The 17,268-nt window shown below is 51.8% G+C and overlaps 1 protein-coding gene across 2 annotated transcripts; it reads left to right on the forward strand.

Annotated features, from left to right (window-relative positions):
• The first annotated feature begins 1,969 nt into the window (after positions 1-1,969).
• On the forward strand, positions 1,970-17,190 carry LOC139586094 (proline-rich protein 36-like). 2 transcript variants are annotated; one of them, XM_071419250.1, is made up of 9 exons: positions 1,970-2,227; positions 5,341-5,407; positions 5,776-8,363; positions 9,147-9,188; positions 9,950-9,998; positions 10,843-11,101; positions 12,555-12,653; positions 13,396-13,452; positions 16,293-17,190. In XM_071419250.1, exons 1-9 carry the CDS (start codon positions 2,006-2,008, stop codon positions 16,588-16,590), a joined length of 3,681 nt encoding a protein of 1,226 aa, XP_071275351.1. In that variant the 5' UTR covers positions 1,970-2,005; the 3' UTR covers positions 16,591-17,190. The 2 variants fall into 2 exon arrangements, with proteins under 2 accessions (XP_071275351.1, XP_071275350.1); XM_071419249.1 differs by having other exon boundaries at positions 9,932-9,998; positions 16,293-17,189.
• The last annotated feature ends 78 nt before the right edge of the window (positions 17,191-17,268 follow it).

Here is a 17,268-nt window from a genome sequence, read left to right on the forward strand (position 1 = left end):
ATTGGGAAATTTTCGGGAGGGAAATTGGGATTTTTTTGGGGAAAAATTGGGAAATTTTCGGGGGGGGAAATTGGGAATTTTTTGGGGAAAAATTGGGAAATTTTCGGGAGGGAAACTGGGATTTTTTTGGGAAAAATTGGGAAATTTTCGGGAGAGAAATTGGGATTTTTTTGGGGAAAAATTGGAAAATTTTCGGGAGGGAAATTGGGAATTTTTTGGGAAAAATTGGGAAATTTTTGGGAGGGAAACTGGGATTTTTTTGGGAAAAATTGGGAAATTTTCGGGAGGGAAATTGGGAATTTTTTTGGGAAAAATTGGGAAATTTTCGGGAGGGAAATTGGGATTTTTTGGGGGGAAAAATTGGGAAATTTTTGGGGGGGAAATTGGGAATTTTTTGGGGGAAAAATTGGGAAATTTTCGTGAGGGAAATTGGGATTTTTTTGGGGAAAAATTGGGAAATTTTCGTAGAAAAACTTGGGAATTTTAGGGGGAAAAATTCAGAAAATTCTGGGGAAAAAAAGCAGAATTTCGAGGGGAAAAGTTATAATTTTTTTGGAGGGAAAATTGGGGGTGGGTTGGGGGGGAAATTGGGGATTTTGGAAGAAAATTTTCGGGAATTTTGGGGAAAATTTTTGGGAATTTGGGGGGAGGAAATGAGGAATTTTGGAGGGAAAAATTGGGAAACTTGGGGGGAAATTTTGGAAATTTTGGGGAGTAAAAAAAGGGAATTTTGGAGCGGGAAATTTGGAGGAGAAAAGAAGGGAATTTTGGGGGAAAAACTTGGGAATTTTGGGGCAGGAAATTGGGAAATTTTGGAGGGAATTTTAAGAAGAAAAATTTGGGGATTTTGGGGGGAAAATTGGGAATTTTAGTAGGGGAAATCTTTTGGGAATTGTGTGGAATTTTAGGGAGAAAATTTTCGGGAATTTAGGAGGCAGAAAATTGGTAATTTAAAATTGAAATGTAATTTAAAATTAAAATTAATTAATTTAAAATTAATAAAATCTATTTTAATAAAAATTAAATTAACTTAATTAATTTAATTTAAAATTAAAACAGAAAATAAAGGCACAGGTGACTCATTCAGGTGTGTCCAGGTGCATTTATTGCTCGGGGTGGGGAACGGGGGAGTGGGAGGGGCCACATTTGCATATCTGGGCCACACCCACTGCACACCTGGGGGTTATTTACATACCTGGGCCCAAAATCCACACAAATTCCCCCAATTTTGCCCAAAGTTTCCCCAAAATCACCCAGAATTCTACGAAATTCTCCCAAATTCCTCAAAATTTTCCCCAAATTCTCTGAAACTCACACAAAATTCCCCCCAAATTCACGCAAAAAATCCCCAAAATTCCACAAAATGCATCCGAATTTCACACCAGAAGTGGCTGGGACCTCCAAAATCTCCCAAAATTCCCCCAAAATTCCCCCAAAATGGACTTGGGACCCACTCAACTCCGAGACTCCGCCCCCCCGGCGTTAGCAGCGCTCTGATTGGTTATGCACGGGGTGGCCGCGCCCCCTACTTAAGCTCCGCCCAATCAGTGTTTTGATTGGTTCGTTTCCCACCCAGCCCTTCTCCCATTGGATCCGGTTAGCCGTAGCCCCGCCCTCTTTTAGAATCCGCCTCTTTTCCGCTCTGATTGGGCGCTGCTTTGCCCAACCCCGCCCTATTCTCGCTCTGATTGGTTGCTTTCCCTTAAACTCGTTTTTTATTGGCTCCGGTTACGCTAAGCCTTCCCCTCTCCTTTATCCCGCCCACCTCGCGCTCCGATTGGCCCCGGTTGCTTTTAACCCCGCCCACCGCTCTTTTCTATTCGCTCCGCTTCCATTTAACCCCACCTCCCCTTCCCTCCATCTCCCGCCTCCGTATCCCCTCCTTTCCCTCCCTCCCATTGGCCACTCGCACCCTTAACCCCTCCCATCTCCCTCTTCCATTGGCTCCTTCCCTCCCTACCCCTTCTCCCATTGGCTCCGCCCAAGGCCCCGCCCCCGGCCCAAGATGGCGGCGGGCCCCGCCGCCGCCGCCGCCCGCGGCCGCTTCCCCGCCCGGCCCCCGCCGTGGCCTCGGGTCCCTCCCGGCCCTCCCCGATCCCGGACCCCGCTGGGTGGCCCCGAGGGCCCGGCCCGGCCCGACCCCGCGCTCCGGGCGCTCGTGGCTCTGGGCCGCGGCCTCCGCCGCCTGCGGGCGCTGCTCGGGGAGCGCCCCGGGCCCAACCGAACGGTGAGGGGCGAGCGGAGGCGGGAGCGGCCTGAGGGGAGAGGGGACGGAGGGAGGGAAAGGCCTCGGGGGAGTGGGGGGGGGAACTGGGGAGAACTGAGGGGGTGAGGCGGGAATTGGGTGGTCCTGAGGGGGGTGAGGGAGGATTTGGGGGGTTCTGAGAGGATCTGGGGAGAATTGGGGCGGTTTGAGGGGTCCTGAGGGGGAATCGGGGGCTCCTGAGGGGATCTGAGGGGGTGAGAAGGGAACTGAGGGGGATTTGGAGGGTCCTGAGGGGCTTTGAGGGGGTGGGGGGGGGAATTGGGGGGATCCTGAGGGGATTTGAAGGAGTTTGGAGGTTCCTGAGGGGATCTGGGTGATCCTGCGGAGGTTTTGGGGGGTCCTTAGGGGATTTGGGCCGGTTTGGAGGTTCCTGACGGGATTTGGGTGATCCTGAGGAGGTTTCTGGGGGTCCTGAGGGGATTTGGGGGGGGATTTAGGGGTCCTGAGGGGGTGAGGGTGGAATTGGAGGTTCCTGAGGGGATTCGAGGGATCCTGAGAGGATTTGAGGGGTTCTGAGGGGATTTGGGCCTGTTTGAGGGGTCCTGAGGGGGTTAGGGGGGTCCTGAGGGGATTTGGGGGGAATTTAGGGAGTTTTTGAGGGGATTTTGGGGATCCTGAGGGGATTTGAGGGAGTTTGGAGGTTGCTGAGGGGATTTGGGTGATCCTGAGGAGGTTTTGGAGGTTCCTGAGGGGAACTGGGGGGTCCTGAGGGGATTTGAGGGGTCCTGAGGTGATTTGGGCCAGTTTGAGGGGTCCTGAGGGGGTGAGGAGGGTCCTGAGGGGTGCTGAAGGGATTTGAGGGAAATTTAGGGGGGTCCTGAGGGCATTTGGGGGAGTTTGGAGATTCCTGAGGGGATTTGGGTGATCCTGAGGAGGTTTCGGGGGGTTCTGAGGGGAACTGGGGGTTCCTGAGGGGATTTGAGGGGTCCTGAGGGGATTTGAGGGGTTCTGAGGGGATTTGGGCCGGTTTGAGGGGTCCTGAGGGGGTTAGGGGGGTCCTGAGGGGATTTGGGGGGAATTTAGGGGGTTTTTGAGGGTCCTGAGGGGATTTGAGGGAGTTTGGAGATTCCTGAGGGGATTTGGGCGATCCTGAGGAGGTTTCGGGGGGTTCTGAGGGGAACTGGGGGGGTCCTGAGGGGATCTGAGGGGTCCTGAGGGGATCTGGGGGGTCCTGAGGGGATCTGGGGGGAATTTAGGGGGGTTTTGAGGGGATTTGGGGGGTCCTGAGGGGATTTGAGGGAGTTTGGAGGTTCCTGAGTGGATCTGGCTGATCCTGAGGAGGTTTCGGGGGGTCCTGAGGGGATTTGGGCCTGTTTGAGGGGTCCTGAGGGGGTGAGGAGGGTCCTGAGGGGATTTGGGGGGAATTTAGGAGGCTTTTGAGGGGATTTGAGGGAGTTTGGAGGTTCCTGAGGGGATTTGGGTGGTCCCGAGGAGGTTTTGGGGGATCCTGAGGAGATTTGGGTGATTCTGAAGAGGTTTTGGGGCTTTCTGAGGGGATTTGGGTGATCCTGAAGAGGTTTTGGGGCGTTCTGAGGGGATTTGGGTGATCCTGAAGAGGTTTTGGGGCGTTCTGAGGGGATTTGGGTGATCCTGAGGAGGTTTTGGGGAGTCCTGAGGGGATTTGGGGGAGTTTGGAGGTTCCTGAGGGGATTTGGGTGATCCTGAGGAGGTTTTGGGGGGTCCTGAGGGGATTTGGGTGATTTTGAGGAGGTTTTGGGGAGTCCTGAGGGGATTTGGGTGATTTTGAGGAGGTTTTGGGGAGTCCTGAGGGGATTTGGGTGATTCTGAGGAGGTTTTGGGGCGTTCTGAGGGGATTTGGGCCTGTTTGGTGGCTCCTGAGGGGGTGAGGGGGAAATCTGAAGGGATTTCGGTGTAATTGGGGGGTCCTGTGGGGATTTTGGGGGAATTTGGGTGGTCCTGAGGGGATTTTGGGGGGAATTGAGGGGATCTGAGGTTCTTGAGGTGGTTTTGGGGGGGGTAAGTTCAGTGATGTTGAGGGGATTTGGGAATTCTGGAGAGGATTTTGGGGGAATTGGTGGGTCCTGAGGGGGTGACGGAGGAATTGGGGGGTCCTGAGGGGATTTGGGGGGATTTTTGGGGAATTTGAGGCGTTTTGAGGGGATTTGGGGGGGATTTGAGGGGTCCTGAGGGGATTTTGGGGTGATTTGAGGCATTCTGAGGGGATTTGAGGCGTTCTGAGGGGATTTGGGGCATTTTGGGGTGATTTGAGGTGTTCTGAGGGGATTTGGGGCATTTTGGGGTGATTTGAGGTGTTCTGAGGGGATTTGGGGCATTTTGGGGTGATTTGAGGTGTTCTGAGGGGATTTGGGGCATTTTGGGGTGATTTGAGGTGTTCTGAGGGGATTTGGGGGGGATTTGAGGGGTCCTGAGGGGGTGACGGAGGAATTGTGGGGTTCTGAGGGGATTTGGGGGCATTTTGGGGGGATTTTGGGATTCTTGAGGGGATTTGGGTGGATTTGGGGGTTTCTGAGGAGATTTTTCGGTTGTTTTGGGATTCTTGAGGGGATTTCTGGGAATTTGGGGAGTTCTGAGGAGATTTTGGGGGGGATTTTGGGATATTTTGGGGGGGTTCTGAGAGGATTTGAGGAGTCCTGTGGGGTTTGGGGTGGTCCTCGAGGGAATTTATGGGAAATTGGGCGGATTTCAGGGTGGTTGAGAGGGATTTGAGTGATTTTGAGATTTTGAGGAGATTTTGGGGGTTCTTGATGAAATTTTTGGGGTTTTCAGGAGATTTTGGGGATCCTGAGGGGTCTGAAGGGTCCTGAGAGGTTTTGGGGGCATTTTTAGGGGATTTTTGTGGATTCTGAGGAGATTTTGGGCAATTCTGAGGGGATTTTGAGGGGTCTGAAGGGTCCTTAGGGGTTTTGGAGCAAATTTTGAGAGAATTTCAGGATTTTTGGGGCAGTTTTGGAGGATCCTGAGGGATTTTGGGGCAGGAATTTGGGGTTTTTTTGAGCAGATTTTTGGGTTTTAGCCTGGAAAAGGGGCGTGGCTATGGGAAGGGGGTGTGGCTTTGTGGGCGTGGCCGTGTCTGACCCCGCCCCCCTCCACAGGAGGAGTTCCGGGGGTTCCTCCCCGAGGAGCTGGAGATGCCCCTCCCCCCACGGCGCTCCCGCAGAGGTCAGTGACCCCAAAATTGCCAAAAATAACCCCAAAATTGCCCAAAATCACCCCAAAAATTACCCTAAATCACCCCAAAATTACCCTAAATCACCTTAAAATCACCCCAAAATGCCCCAAATTACCCAAAATCACCCAAAATTTGCCCAAAATCACCCAAAATTTGCCCAAAATTTCCCAAATTCCCCCCCCCCCACCCCCCAAAATGTCCCCAGGACCCCCTAAAATCCCCCCCAAAAATCAACAAAAATTCACCCAGGACCCCCCAAAATCCCACCCAAAATTCCCCTCAAAATCCCCCTAAATGAACCCAAAATCCCCCAAAATTCCCCCAAAATCCCCCCTGACCCCTCTCTCCTCCCCCACAGGCTCCCGGCTCCCCTCTGGCTCCGCCCCCTCCCCGCCCCGCGTGGGGGGCGTGGCCTCCTCGCCTTTACCCCGCCCACCTCGCCTCAAGCCCCGCCCTCGGCTCCGCCTGCTGCGCTTTAGGGGCGGAGTCTGGCGGAGGGGGCGCGGCGGCAGAGGGGGCGGAGCTTCCACCGCGGACTCCGCCCCCCGCGGCCGAGGGGGCGGGGCCAGGAGCCGCAGCGGCAGTGGGCGGGGCTTGCGGCGGCAGTTCGTGATGCCATTGGTCAGCGCTCGTTCGGCTCGGCCAATCAGGCCCCCGCGGCGCTTCGCGGACATGCCCACCCCGGAAGTGATCGGCGGGAACTCCAGGGACGGCCCGGACCCCCAAAATCCCCCCAAATCGGCCCAAAACACCTCAAAATTTACCCAAAACTCCCCAAAATCCACTCGGGACCACCTTGGGGACAGCCAGGGCCTCCTTGGGGACATCCAGGACCCTTCAAAATCCACCCAAACCGCCCCAAAATTCACCCAAAACCCCCCAAAATCTGCCCAGGACCCCCTCGGGTACAGCCAGGAGCTCCTTGGGGAGACCCAAAATCCCCCAAATTCCACCCAAAACACCCCAAAATCTGCCCAGGACCCCCCAAATTCCACCTGGGACACCCTTGGGGACAGCCAGGAGATCCTTGGGGAGACCCAAAATCCCCCAAATTCCACCCGAAACACCCCAAAATCCACCCAGGACCTCCCAAAATCCACCCGAAACATCCCAAAATCCACCCGGGACCCTCCAAATTCTGCTCAAAACCCCCCAAAATCCACCTGGGACCCCCCAAAATCCACCTGGGATCCTTTGGGGACCTCATGTGGCACCCAGGACCTCCCCAGGGACCCCCCAAAATCCACCCGGGAACCCCCCAGGACCCCTCGGGACTCTCTGGGGACCCCAAGTGAACCCCAGGACCCCCATGAGGACACTTGGGACCCCCCAAAATCCACCCAGGACCCCCCAAAATCCACTCGGGACCCCACCAGACACACCTGGGACCCCCCAAAATCCACCCAGGATGCCCCAAAATCCACCCGGGACCCCCCAAAATCCACCTGGGACCCCCTTGGGGACCCCTTGGGGACTCCCAGGGTGACCCCAGGGACCCCCCAAGCCCCTCCCAGGGCCCCTTTGGGGGTGCCCTCCCCCCGCCGGGCCATCCTGAGGGCGCCGACGTTCCGCTGGGACGGCGGTGACGTCATCAAGCTGGGCCGTGACGTCATCAAGGCCGCCTACGACGTCATCCGGCCGAGCCGCGTCGTCATCAAGCCGTGCGACGACGTCATCAGGGGCGGCCGCGACGTCGTCAGGGTTGGCCGTGACGTCGTCAAACCCGGCTGTGACGTCATCAAAGGCGGCCCCGAGGTGACCAAACGCGGCTGTGACGTCATCGACCTCACCGATGACGTCATCGCGCCGAGACAGGAAGTCGTCGGATCCGCCTGTGATGTCATCAAACCCCTCTGTGATGTCACCAAACCCGCCTGTGATGTCACCAAAGCCATCTGTGATGTCACCAAACCCGCCCATGACGTCATCAACCCAGCCTGTGACATCATAAAACCCGCCTGTGATGTCATCAAACCCACTTGTGATGTCATCAAACCCACCTGTGGCGTCATCAAACCAGCCTGTGACGTCATCGAGCCTCCCTGCGATGCCATTGGACCGGCCTGTGACGTCATCGCCTCGCCGCCTCGCGTTTCTGAGACCGCCAGTGACGTCATCAAAGGCGGCGGTGACGTCGCCAACGGCACTGATGACGTCACAGAGAACGGCAGTGATGTCATCGACGGCGTAGCCGCCGCCCAGGACGCTGACGACGCAATTGGGGACGGCGATGACGTCATCAGGCCCAGTGGTGACGTCACTGGGAGCATCTCAAGGACAGCGGGAGGCCCCGCCCCCTTTGGGAACCCTGGGCCGGCCTTTGACCCCCCGGTGACCTTTGACCCCGGGGTGCCCCTGCGTTTGCTGCAGGTGACCCTGGCCGAGCCCACCGTGACCTTTGACCCCGCGCTGACCTCCCCAGGCCCTGCCCCCTTCCGGCCCCGCCCCCTTTTGCTGCAAACTCCCCTCTTCACCCCAAGCCCCGCCCACCTCCGCATCTACCAATCACTGCGCTCCCCGCCGCCCGTAAGCCACGCCCTCCAACTTCCGGTGCAAGCCACGCCCACTCCATCTCCCAGTCAACAACTTCCTGTCCAAGCCACGCCCACTTCAGCCCCTAACCCGCCACTTCCGACCCAAGCCACGCCTACTTCCGGTGCAACAACACAACTTCCGGCTCAACTCCTGCCCACTTCCGGTTTGAACAACCTCGCCCTCCGACCGCTGGGGGCTGCTGAGGGCGCGGCCGGAAGTGACGTCATCCAAACCGGAAGCGGCGGCGGGGAGGGCGGGGCGGGGCCTGCTGAGGTCGGGGCGGAACCCGAGGGCGTCACGAGGCCGGGCGATGACGTCACGGGGCTGAGCGATGACGTCACGGGGCGTGTCTTCGACCTGCTGAGCCGGGCCCGGCTGCAGCTGGGGAGGATCGACCGCAGGAGGGGCCGGGTGAGGGAAATTGGGGGAAATTCCGGGGAATTCGGGCAAATTTTAATGGAAAATTTGGGGATTCTGGGAAATTCGGGGATTTTACGGGGAATTTTGGGAAATTTTGGGGGGAATTTTGGGACAATTCGAGGATTTTTGGTGGAATTTGGGGGCATTTTGAGGAGGATTTTTTTTTGGGAATTTTGGAGAATTTTTGGGAAAAAATTGGAGATTTTGGGGGAAAATTATGGGAGAATTTGGCGGAAATTTTGCGGAAATTTTTTGGGAAGTTTGGGATAATTTGGGGGAAATTTTGGGGGAGATTTTGGAGAATTTGGGGGATTTTTGGAGGAATTTTGGGAAAATTTGCAGATTTTACGGGAATTTTTGGGGAATTTTACGAAATTTTGGGGGGATTTTGAGGGGATTTTTAGAGATTTGGAGAATTCTTGGGATTTTGGGAGAATTTGGGAAATTTGGGGCAATTTTGGTGAAATTTATGGGATTTTGTGGGAAATTTTGGGGCAATTTCAGTGGATTTTGGGAGATTTGGGGGAAATTGATTGGAATTTTTTTGATTTTTTGGGGAATTCGGGAGATTTTTTTGATTTTTGGGGAATTTTTGGGGGATTTGGGGCAAATTTTGAAGGGATTTTGGGGAAAATTTAGGGGATTTTGGGGGGATTTTTTTGGGGGATTTTTCTCCATTTTGGGGAAGATTTTGGGGAACTTCTGAGAGATTTTGGGGAATTTTGGTATTTTTGTGAAATTTTGATCAATTTTGGCTTTTTTGGGTCTTTTCAGGTGGGGTCAGAGGAGCCCGAGGAGCCCCTGGGAGAGCCCCAGGTGAGAATTGGGAAAAATGGGGGAAAATTTGGGGAAATTTTGGGAAATTCTGGGGAATCTGTAGAAATTTTGGGAAATTTGGGGAATTTTGGGAAATTTTGAACTTTTTAGAGCAATTTTGGGGGGGTTTTGGGTGGAACTTTTTGGGGAATTTTTGGGGAATTTCAGGGCGGATTTTTGGGATTTTGGGTGGAGTTTTTTGAATTTTGTGGGATTTTTTTAAAGTTCTTTTTATATTGGGATAATTTGTTTTTATCTTAGGGGTTTTTTGGGTAGAACTTTGGGATTTTTTGGGAGTTTTTGGTGGATTTCAGTTATTTCCCATTTCGGGCCAATATTTTAAGTATTTTTGGTGGATTTTTTTAGATTTTAGATGAATTTTTTTTAAATTTTGGGGCAATTTTTCCAAATTTTGATGGATTTTTGGGGTTCGAATAGAAATTTTAGAGGTTTGGGTGAATTTTTGGATTTTAGGGTGAATTTTTGTGGAATTTTTTTTGGTTTTTTGGGAGGATTTTGGGAATTTTGGGGGGAATTTTGAGGGGGGATTTTGGGTGGATTTTTGGGTGGATTTTTGGGAGGATTTGGGGATTTTTGGGTGGGATTTGGGCTCATTTCAGGCTCTGCATTTTCACAGGAATTTGGGGATTTTTTTTGGGGAGGGTTTTGGGGGCCCTGGGGGTGCCCCTGACTCCCCCAAATTGCCCCAAAATTCCCCAAAATTGCCCCAAATAATTTCCCAGGGGTCCCCCCGGATCAAGCACGTCTGCAGGAGAGCCCCTCCCCCCGAGCCTGGCACCCCCCCTGAAGGTGAGGGACCCAAAAAACCCCAAAAAACCCCAAAAATCCACCCCGAAAACCCAAAAAAACCCAAAAAATCCACCCCAAAATCCCAAAAAATCCCAAAAATTCACCAATAAAACCTGAAATATCCCAAAAATTCCACCCCAAAAAACCTAAAAAATCCACCCCTAAAACCCCAAAAAAACCCCCAAAATCCACCCCCAAAATCCACCCCTAAAACCCCAAAAAAAATCCCAAAATCCGCCCCAAAAAGCCCAAAAATCTGCCCTTAAAACCCACCCCAAAATCCCAAAAATCCACTTCTAAAACCTAAAAAACCCCAAAAATCCATCTCTAAAACCAAAAAATCCACTCCTAAAACCCAAAATATCCCAAAATCCACCCCTAAAAGCCCAAAATCCCAAAAAAATCCACCCCAAATCCCAACAATTCCACCCCTAAAACCCAAAATATCCCAAAAATCCACTCCTAAAACCTTAAAAATCCCAAAAATCCACCTCTAAGACCCAAAATATCCCAAAATCCACTCCTAAAACCCCAAAAATTTATCCTGGCACCGTCTCTGAAGGTGAGAGACCCAAAAAAACCCAAATTATCCCCAAATAAACCCTAAAAAATCCCCGAATTATCCCCAAATAAACCCCCAAAAGTCCTAAATTAACCCCCAAATTAACCCCTAAAATCCCCAAATTATCCCCAAATAAACCCCCAAAACTCCCAAATTAACCCCAAATTAACCCCTCAAACCCCAAATTAACCCCTCAAACCCCAAATTAACCCCTCAGACCCCAAATTAACCCCAAAAATCCCCAAATTCACCCCAATTTTTTTTCTCTTTTTCTCTCCTCAGCCTTGGAGCCCTCAGGGGCGGGGGGGGCGCGTCCCAAACGGCCCCGCCCCAGCCCCGACCCCTCCGAGGCCACGCCCCCTGCTCAAACCCCGCCCACCGCTCAAACCCCGCCCCCCGCTCAGGCACCGCCCTCAGCTCAGGCACCGCCCTCAGCCCAGACCCCGCCCCCAGCTCAGGCCCCGCCCCCCGCGCGCTGCGGGCCACGCCCCCCGCCCCCTCAGGGCCGGCCCAGGGGCCCGCGGGGGTCGCGGTGCGGGCGGTGCCGGGGGTGCCGGAGGGGCCAGGACTGCGGGCACTGCCCCAACTGCAGGGACAAACCCAAATTCGGGGGGCCCAACACCAAAAAACAGTGCTGCGTGTGAGTAACGGATTGGGGGGAAAAACGGGGGTTTTGGGGCAAAAAAACCGCGAGGAAATCGGGCGGGGTTTGGGGAAAAAATGGCGGAATATTGGGGTAAATACGGTAAAAAAATGGCGGAATATTGGGGTAAATACGGTAAAAAGAAGGGGGAATATTGGGGTAAATAAGGTAAAAAATTGGGGGAAATACCATAAAAAATTGGGGGAAATATAGGAAAAAAATGGGGGGAAAATGGGCAAAAATGGGAAAAAATTTTGGTAAATACGGTAAAACATTGGGAGAAAAATTGGGCAGTTTGGGAAAAAATTGGGGGAAAATTGGGGTAAATATGATAAAAAAATAGGGGGAAATGGGGGGAAATACCATAAAAAATTGGGGGACAACTGGGAGAAGTTTGGGGGAAAATTGGGAGAAATTTGGGAAAATAATGGGTAAAAAAATCGGTAAATACGGTAAAACATTGGGAGAAAAATGGGGCAGTTTGTGGGAAAAAGTTGGGGGAAATTGGGAGAAATTTGGGGTAAATAAGGTAAAAAAATAGGGGAAATTTTGGGGAAATATCAGGAAAAAATTGAGGGGAAAAGTTGGGAGAAATTTGGGGTTAGAAATGGGGAATTTGGGCAAAGGCAGCGGGAGGGGCCAGGGGTGCAGGAGGGGCCAGGACTGCGGGCACTGCCCCAACTGCAGGGACAAACCCAAATTCGGGGGGCCCAACACCAAAAAACAGTGCTGCGTGTGAGTAACGGATTGGGGGGAAAAACGGGGGTTTTGGGGCAAAAAAAACCGCGAGGAAATCGGGCGGGGTTTGGGGAAAAAATGGCGGAATATTGGGGTAAATACGGTAAAAAAATGGCGGAATATTGGGGTAAATACGGTAAAAAGAAGGGGGAATATTGGGGTAAATAAGGTAAAAAATGGGGGGAAATACCATAAAAAATTGGGGGAAATATAGGAAAAAAATGGGGGGAAAATGGGCAAAAATGGGAAAAAATTTTGGTAAATACGGTAAAACATTGGGAGAAAAATTGGGCAGTTTGGGAAAAAATTGGGGGAAAATTGGGGTAAATATGATAAAAAAATAGGGGGAAATGGGGGGAAATACCATAAAAAATTGGGGGACAACTGGGAGAAGTTTGGGGGAAAATTGGGAGAAATTTGGGAAAAAAATGGGTAAAAAAATCGGTTAATATGGTAAAACATTGGCAGAAAAATGGGGCAGTTTGTGGGAAAAAGTTGGGGGAAATTGGGGGAAATTTGGGGTAAATAAGGTAAAAAAATAGGGGAAATTTTGGGGAAAAGTTGGGAGAAATTTGGGGTTAGAAATGGGGAATTTGGGCAAAAGCAGCGGGAGGTGCTGGGGGTGCCGGAGGGGCCAGGACTGCGGGCACTGCCCCAACTGCAGGGACAAACCCAAATTCGGGGGGCCCAACACCAAAAAACAGTGCTGCGTGTGAGTAACGGATTGGGGGGAAAAACGGGGGTTTTGGGGCAAAAAAACCGCGAGGAAATCGGGCGGGGTTTGGGGAAAATACGGGGGAAAAAACGGGGAAAAAATGGGGTAAATACGGTAAAGAATGAGGGAAAAATGGGGGAATATTGGGGTAAATACGGTAAAAAAAATAGGGAATATTGCCGTAGATACGGTAAAAAAATGGGGGGAAGTAACATAAAAAATTGGGGGAAAATTGGGAGATATTTGGGAAAAAAATGGGCAAAAATGGGACAAAAAATCAGGAAATACGGTAAAACATTGGGAGAAAAATGGGGCAGTTTGGGGAGAAAATTGGGGGAAAATTGGGGGAAATTTGGGGTAAATGCAGTTAAAAAATGGGGGAATATTGGAGTAAATACCATAAAAAATTGGGGAAAATACCATAAAAAATTGGGGGAAAATTGGGAGAAAATTGAGAGAAAATTGGGGAAAAAATTGGGGGACATTTAAATTTGGAAAAAAATGTGGAGAAATTGGGGGGGAATTTGGGAGAAATTTGGGAGAAATTTTGGGAAATTCAAGAGAAGTTTGGGGGAAATTTGGAGAAAATTTTGGGGAAATTTGCGAAAAATTTGGGGGAAATTTTGTGAAATTTTTGGGGGGGAATCTTGGGGAATTTGGGAGTTTTTGGGGATTTTTTTGGGATTTTTTGGGATTTTTTGGGGATTTTTTGAGGATTTTGACCCCTGCGTTCCCCCAGGCTCCGGCGCTGCGACAAAAATCGAGGCTCGGAAACTGGAACGGCTCGGGAGGAGAGGTGGGAACTGGGATGGACTGGGATGGACTGGGATGGACTGGGAAAGGGTTAAAGGGGGATTTGGGGTTACTGGTTTATACTGGGAGGGACTGGAGGGGGCCGGAGTGATACTGGGAGTTGCTGGGAGGGAACTGGGATCAAACTGGGAGGGACTGGGAGGGACTGGTTTATACTGGGATAAACTGGGAGGGACTGGGAGGGGACTGGAGTGATACTGGGAGTTACTGGGATCATACTGGGATCAAACTGGGAGCACTGGAGGGCACTCAGATCATACTGGGAGTTACTGGGATGGCACTGGGGTCATACTGGGATGGACTGGGATCATACTGGGAGCACTGGGAGGGCACTCAGATCGTACTGGGAGTTACTGGGATGGACTGGGAGGGACTGGGATCATACTGGGATGGACTGGGAGGGACTGGGATCATACTGGGATGGACTGGGATGGACTGGGGGGGACTGGGATCCATACTGGATGGACTGGGATTATACTGGGATCACTGGGAGGGACTGGGAATCCTTAGGGTCAAACTGGAGTGACTGGGATCAAACTGGGAGCACTGGGATGTCCCCAGATCCCCTCAGGGACCCCAAAATCTCCTCAAAAATGTCCCCAAATCCCCTCAAGTGTCCCCAAAATGTCCCCAAAATGTCCCCAAATCCCCACAAATGTCCCCAAATCCCTCCTGGGACCCCCCAAAATGTCTCCAAATCCACTCAAATGTCCCCAAAATGTCCCCAAATCCCCCGATTGTCCCCAAAATGTCCCCAAATCCCCACAAATGTCCCCAAAATGTCCCCAAATCCCCCTCGGGACCCTCCCAGGTTTGACCACGCCCCCTCCCAGGTTTGACCACGCCTCCTCTCAGATGAGCCCCTGCCCCTTCCAGGTCTGGCCCCGCCCCCTCAAATCTGGTGCCGCCCCTTCCCATTTGAGGCCGCGCCCCCTCCCCGGTGTGGCCCCGCCCCTCTCTGTGAGGCCACGCCCTCTCCCAAGGTCTGGTCCCGCCCCCTCCCAGGTTTCACCCCCATCCCCTTCCCCGGTTTGGCCCCGCCCCTTCCCAGGTCAGGCCTCGCCCCCTCCCAGGTTTGGCCCCGCCCCCTCTCAGGTGAGGCCACGCCCCCTTCCCCCTCATGGGCCACGTGGGCCCCGCGCGGGGACAGAGGACAGAGGGACAGGTACGGGGGGGAGGGGATTTGGGGACATTTTGGGGGATTTGGGGACATTTTGGGGGCGTTTGGGGACATCCGGGACATCTGGGGGCGGGGGAGGGGATTTGGGGACATTTGAGGGGGTTTGGGGACAATTTTGGGGCGATTTGGGGCCGATTTGGGGCCATGGAGGGCTGGGGGAGGGGATTTGGGGCCATTTCCGGGGAATTTGGGGACATTTTAGGGGGATTTGGGGACATTTTTTGGATGGGGGAGGGAATTTGGGGGAAATTCGAGGAATTTGGGCTGCCGAGGGGATTTGGGGACATTTTGGGGACATTTTGGGGGTGGTGAAAGGGATTTGGGGACATTTTGGGGTGAAATTCAGGAGATTTGGGCCATTTTGTGGGTGGGGGAGGGGATTTGGGGCCGTTTTGGGTCAATTTTGAAGGAATTTGGGGCCTTTTTGGGGGATTTGGGAGGATTTTTGGGGCCTTTTTTTGTGATTTTGGGGTAAATTCGGGTGAATTTTGGTTGATTTTGGGGTGAATTTTCATTAATTTTGGTTGATTTGGGGTGAAATTCGTTAATTTTGGCTGATTTGGGGTGAATTTTCGTTGATTTTGGGTGAATTTTTGCTGATTTTGGCTGAATTTGGCTGCATATTTTAGGATTTTGTTCGATTTTGGGTGAATTTCAGGCGATTTTGGGTCATTTTGTTTGATTTTCTTTGATTTTGGAGTAATTTTGGCTGATTTTGAGTGAATTTTGTTGATTTTGGTTCTTTTCATGAACTTTAATTAACGAATTCCCGTTAATTGTCATTCAGGAAATTTCGGGTGAATTTTCAGGGATTTTGGTTGAATTTTCGGGGATTTCAGTGAATTTTGGTTTATTCCATGTGGCTCTTTTACCTTTAATTAATTAATTTCCACTAATTAATTAATTGTAGGTAAATTTGGGGTGAATTTTAGGTGAATTTCAGGCGAATTTTGGCTGAATTTTCAGGGATTTCAGTGAATTTTGTTCATTTTCCATGGCTCTTTTACCTTTAATTAATTAATTTCCATTAATTAATTAATTGTAGGTAAATTTGGGGTTAATTTCAGGTGAATTTTGGTTGAATTTTGGCTGAATTTTCAGGGATTTCAGTGAATTTTGGTCCATTCCATGTGGCTCTTCTACCTTTAATTAATTAATTTCCACTAATTAATTAATTATAGGTAAATTTGGGGTTAATTTTAGGTGAATTTCAGGTGAATTTCAGCGAATTTGGCTGAATTTTCGGGCATTTCGGGCCGATATTTTTAAATTTTTGTTCATTTTAGTCGCTCCGAATTAACTCTAATTAATTAATTTTAATTAATTAATTAATTTTAGGTAAATTTGGGGTTAATTTCAGGTGAATTTCAGCGAATTTTGGCTGAATTTTCGGGCATTTCGGGCCGATATTTTAAATTCTGGTTCATTTTAGTCGCTCCGAATTAACTCTAATTAATTAATTTTAATTAATTATTAATTTTAGGTTAATTCCCGCTTAATTTCGGGGTCATTTTGGGTTCATTTTGGGCGGATTTTTTGGGGAATTTTGAGAGGAAAATTTTCAATTTTCGTTCATTTAATGGACTTTAATCAGCTTTAATTAATGACTCTCATTAATGATCATTAATTAATTATCCCCGCAGGTCGAGGCCCCGCCCCCCGCTGGGATTCGGGCTCCGAGAGCGGCGACAGCGGCGGGGGAGGGGCGGGGCCGGGAGGGGGCGGGGAAATGGGCGGGGACACCGAGGGGGGAGGGGGGCGGGGACAGCGGGGACGGAGCCGCCCCTGCCCGCCCCCACGCAGAGCGCTGAGGCCCGCCCACGGCCCGAGAGCCCGGACAGACGGACACAGGAGAGCGAGGGTGAGGGACGGACAGACGGACATTGGGGACATTGGGGACACATTGGGGATGGACAGACGGACACAGGAGAGCGAGGGTGAGGGACGGACAGACGGACATTGGGGACATTGGGGACACATTGGGGACAGACAGACGGACACAGGAGAGCGAGGGTGAGGGACGGACAGACGGACAATGGGGACAATGGGGACACATTGGGGACAATGGGGACGGACAGACGGACACAGGAGAGCGAGGGTGAGGGACGGACAGACAGGGGGACATTGGGGACAGTGGGGACACATTGGGGACAGACGGACACAGGAGAGCGAGGGTGAGGGACGGACAGACGGACAGTGGGACATTGGGGACAATGGGGACAGACGGACACAGGAGAGCGAGGGTGAGGGACGGACGGACGGATGGACATTGGGGACAATGGGGACAGACAGACGGACACAGGAGAGCGAGGGTGAGGGACGGACAGAGGGACATTGGGGACAATGGGGACACATTGGGGACAGACAGACGGACACAGGAGAGCGAGGGTGAGGGACGGACGGACGGACATTGGGGACAATGGGGACACATTGGGGACGGACAGATGGACACGGGAGAGCGAGGGTGAGGGACGGACGGACAGACGGACATTGGGGACAATGGGGACATTGGGGACAGACGGACACAGGAGAGCGAGGGTGAGGGACGGACGGACATTGGGGACAGACGGACGGACAGGGGGACATTGGGGACATTGGGACAATGGGGACAGACAGACG

The sequence above is a fragment of the Agelaius tricolor genome, unplaced genomic scaffold (assembly GCF_023055355.1).
Source record: "Agelaius tricolor isolate 1412-34295 unplaced genomic scaffold, bAgeTri1.0.p SCAF_102, whole genome shotgun sequence".
NCBI lineage: Eukaryota > Metazoa > Chordata > Aves > Passeriformes > Icteridae > Agelaius > Agelaius tricolor.

Coding starts and splice junctions, on each gene's coding strand:
- LOC139586094 (XM_071419249.1), top strand. CDS start 2,006: ATGGCGGCGGGCCCCGCCGCCGCCGCCGCCCGCGGCCGCTTCCCCGCC. Junction 9,999..10,842: donor GCCTGGCACCCCCCCTGAAG/GTGAGGGACCCA, acceptor TTCTCTCCTCAG/CCTTGGAGCCCTCAGGGGCG. Junction 13,453..16,292: donor GGAACGGCTCGGGAGGAGAG/GTGGGAACTGGG, acceptor TTATCCCCGCAG/GTCGAGGCCCCGCCCCCCGC.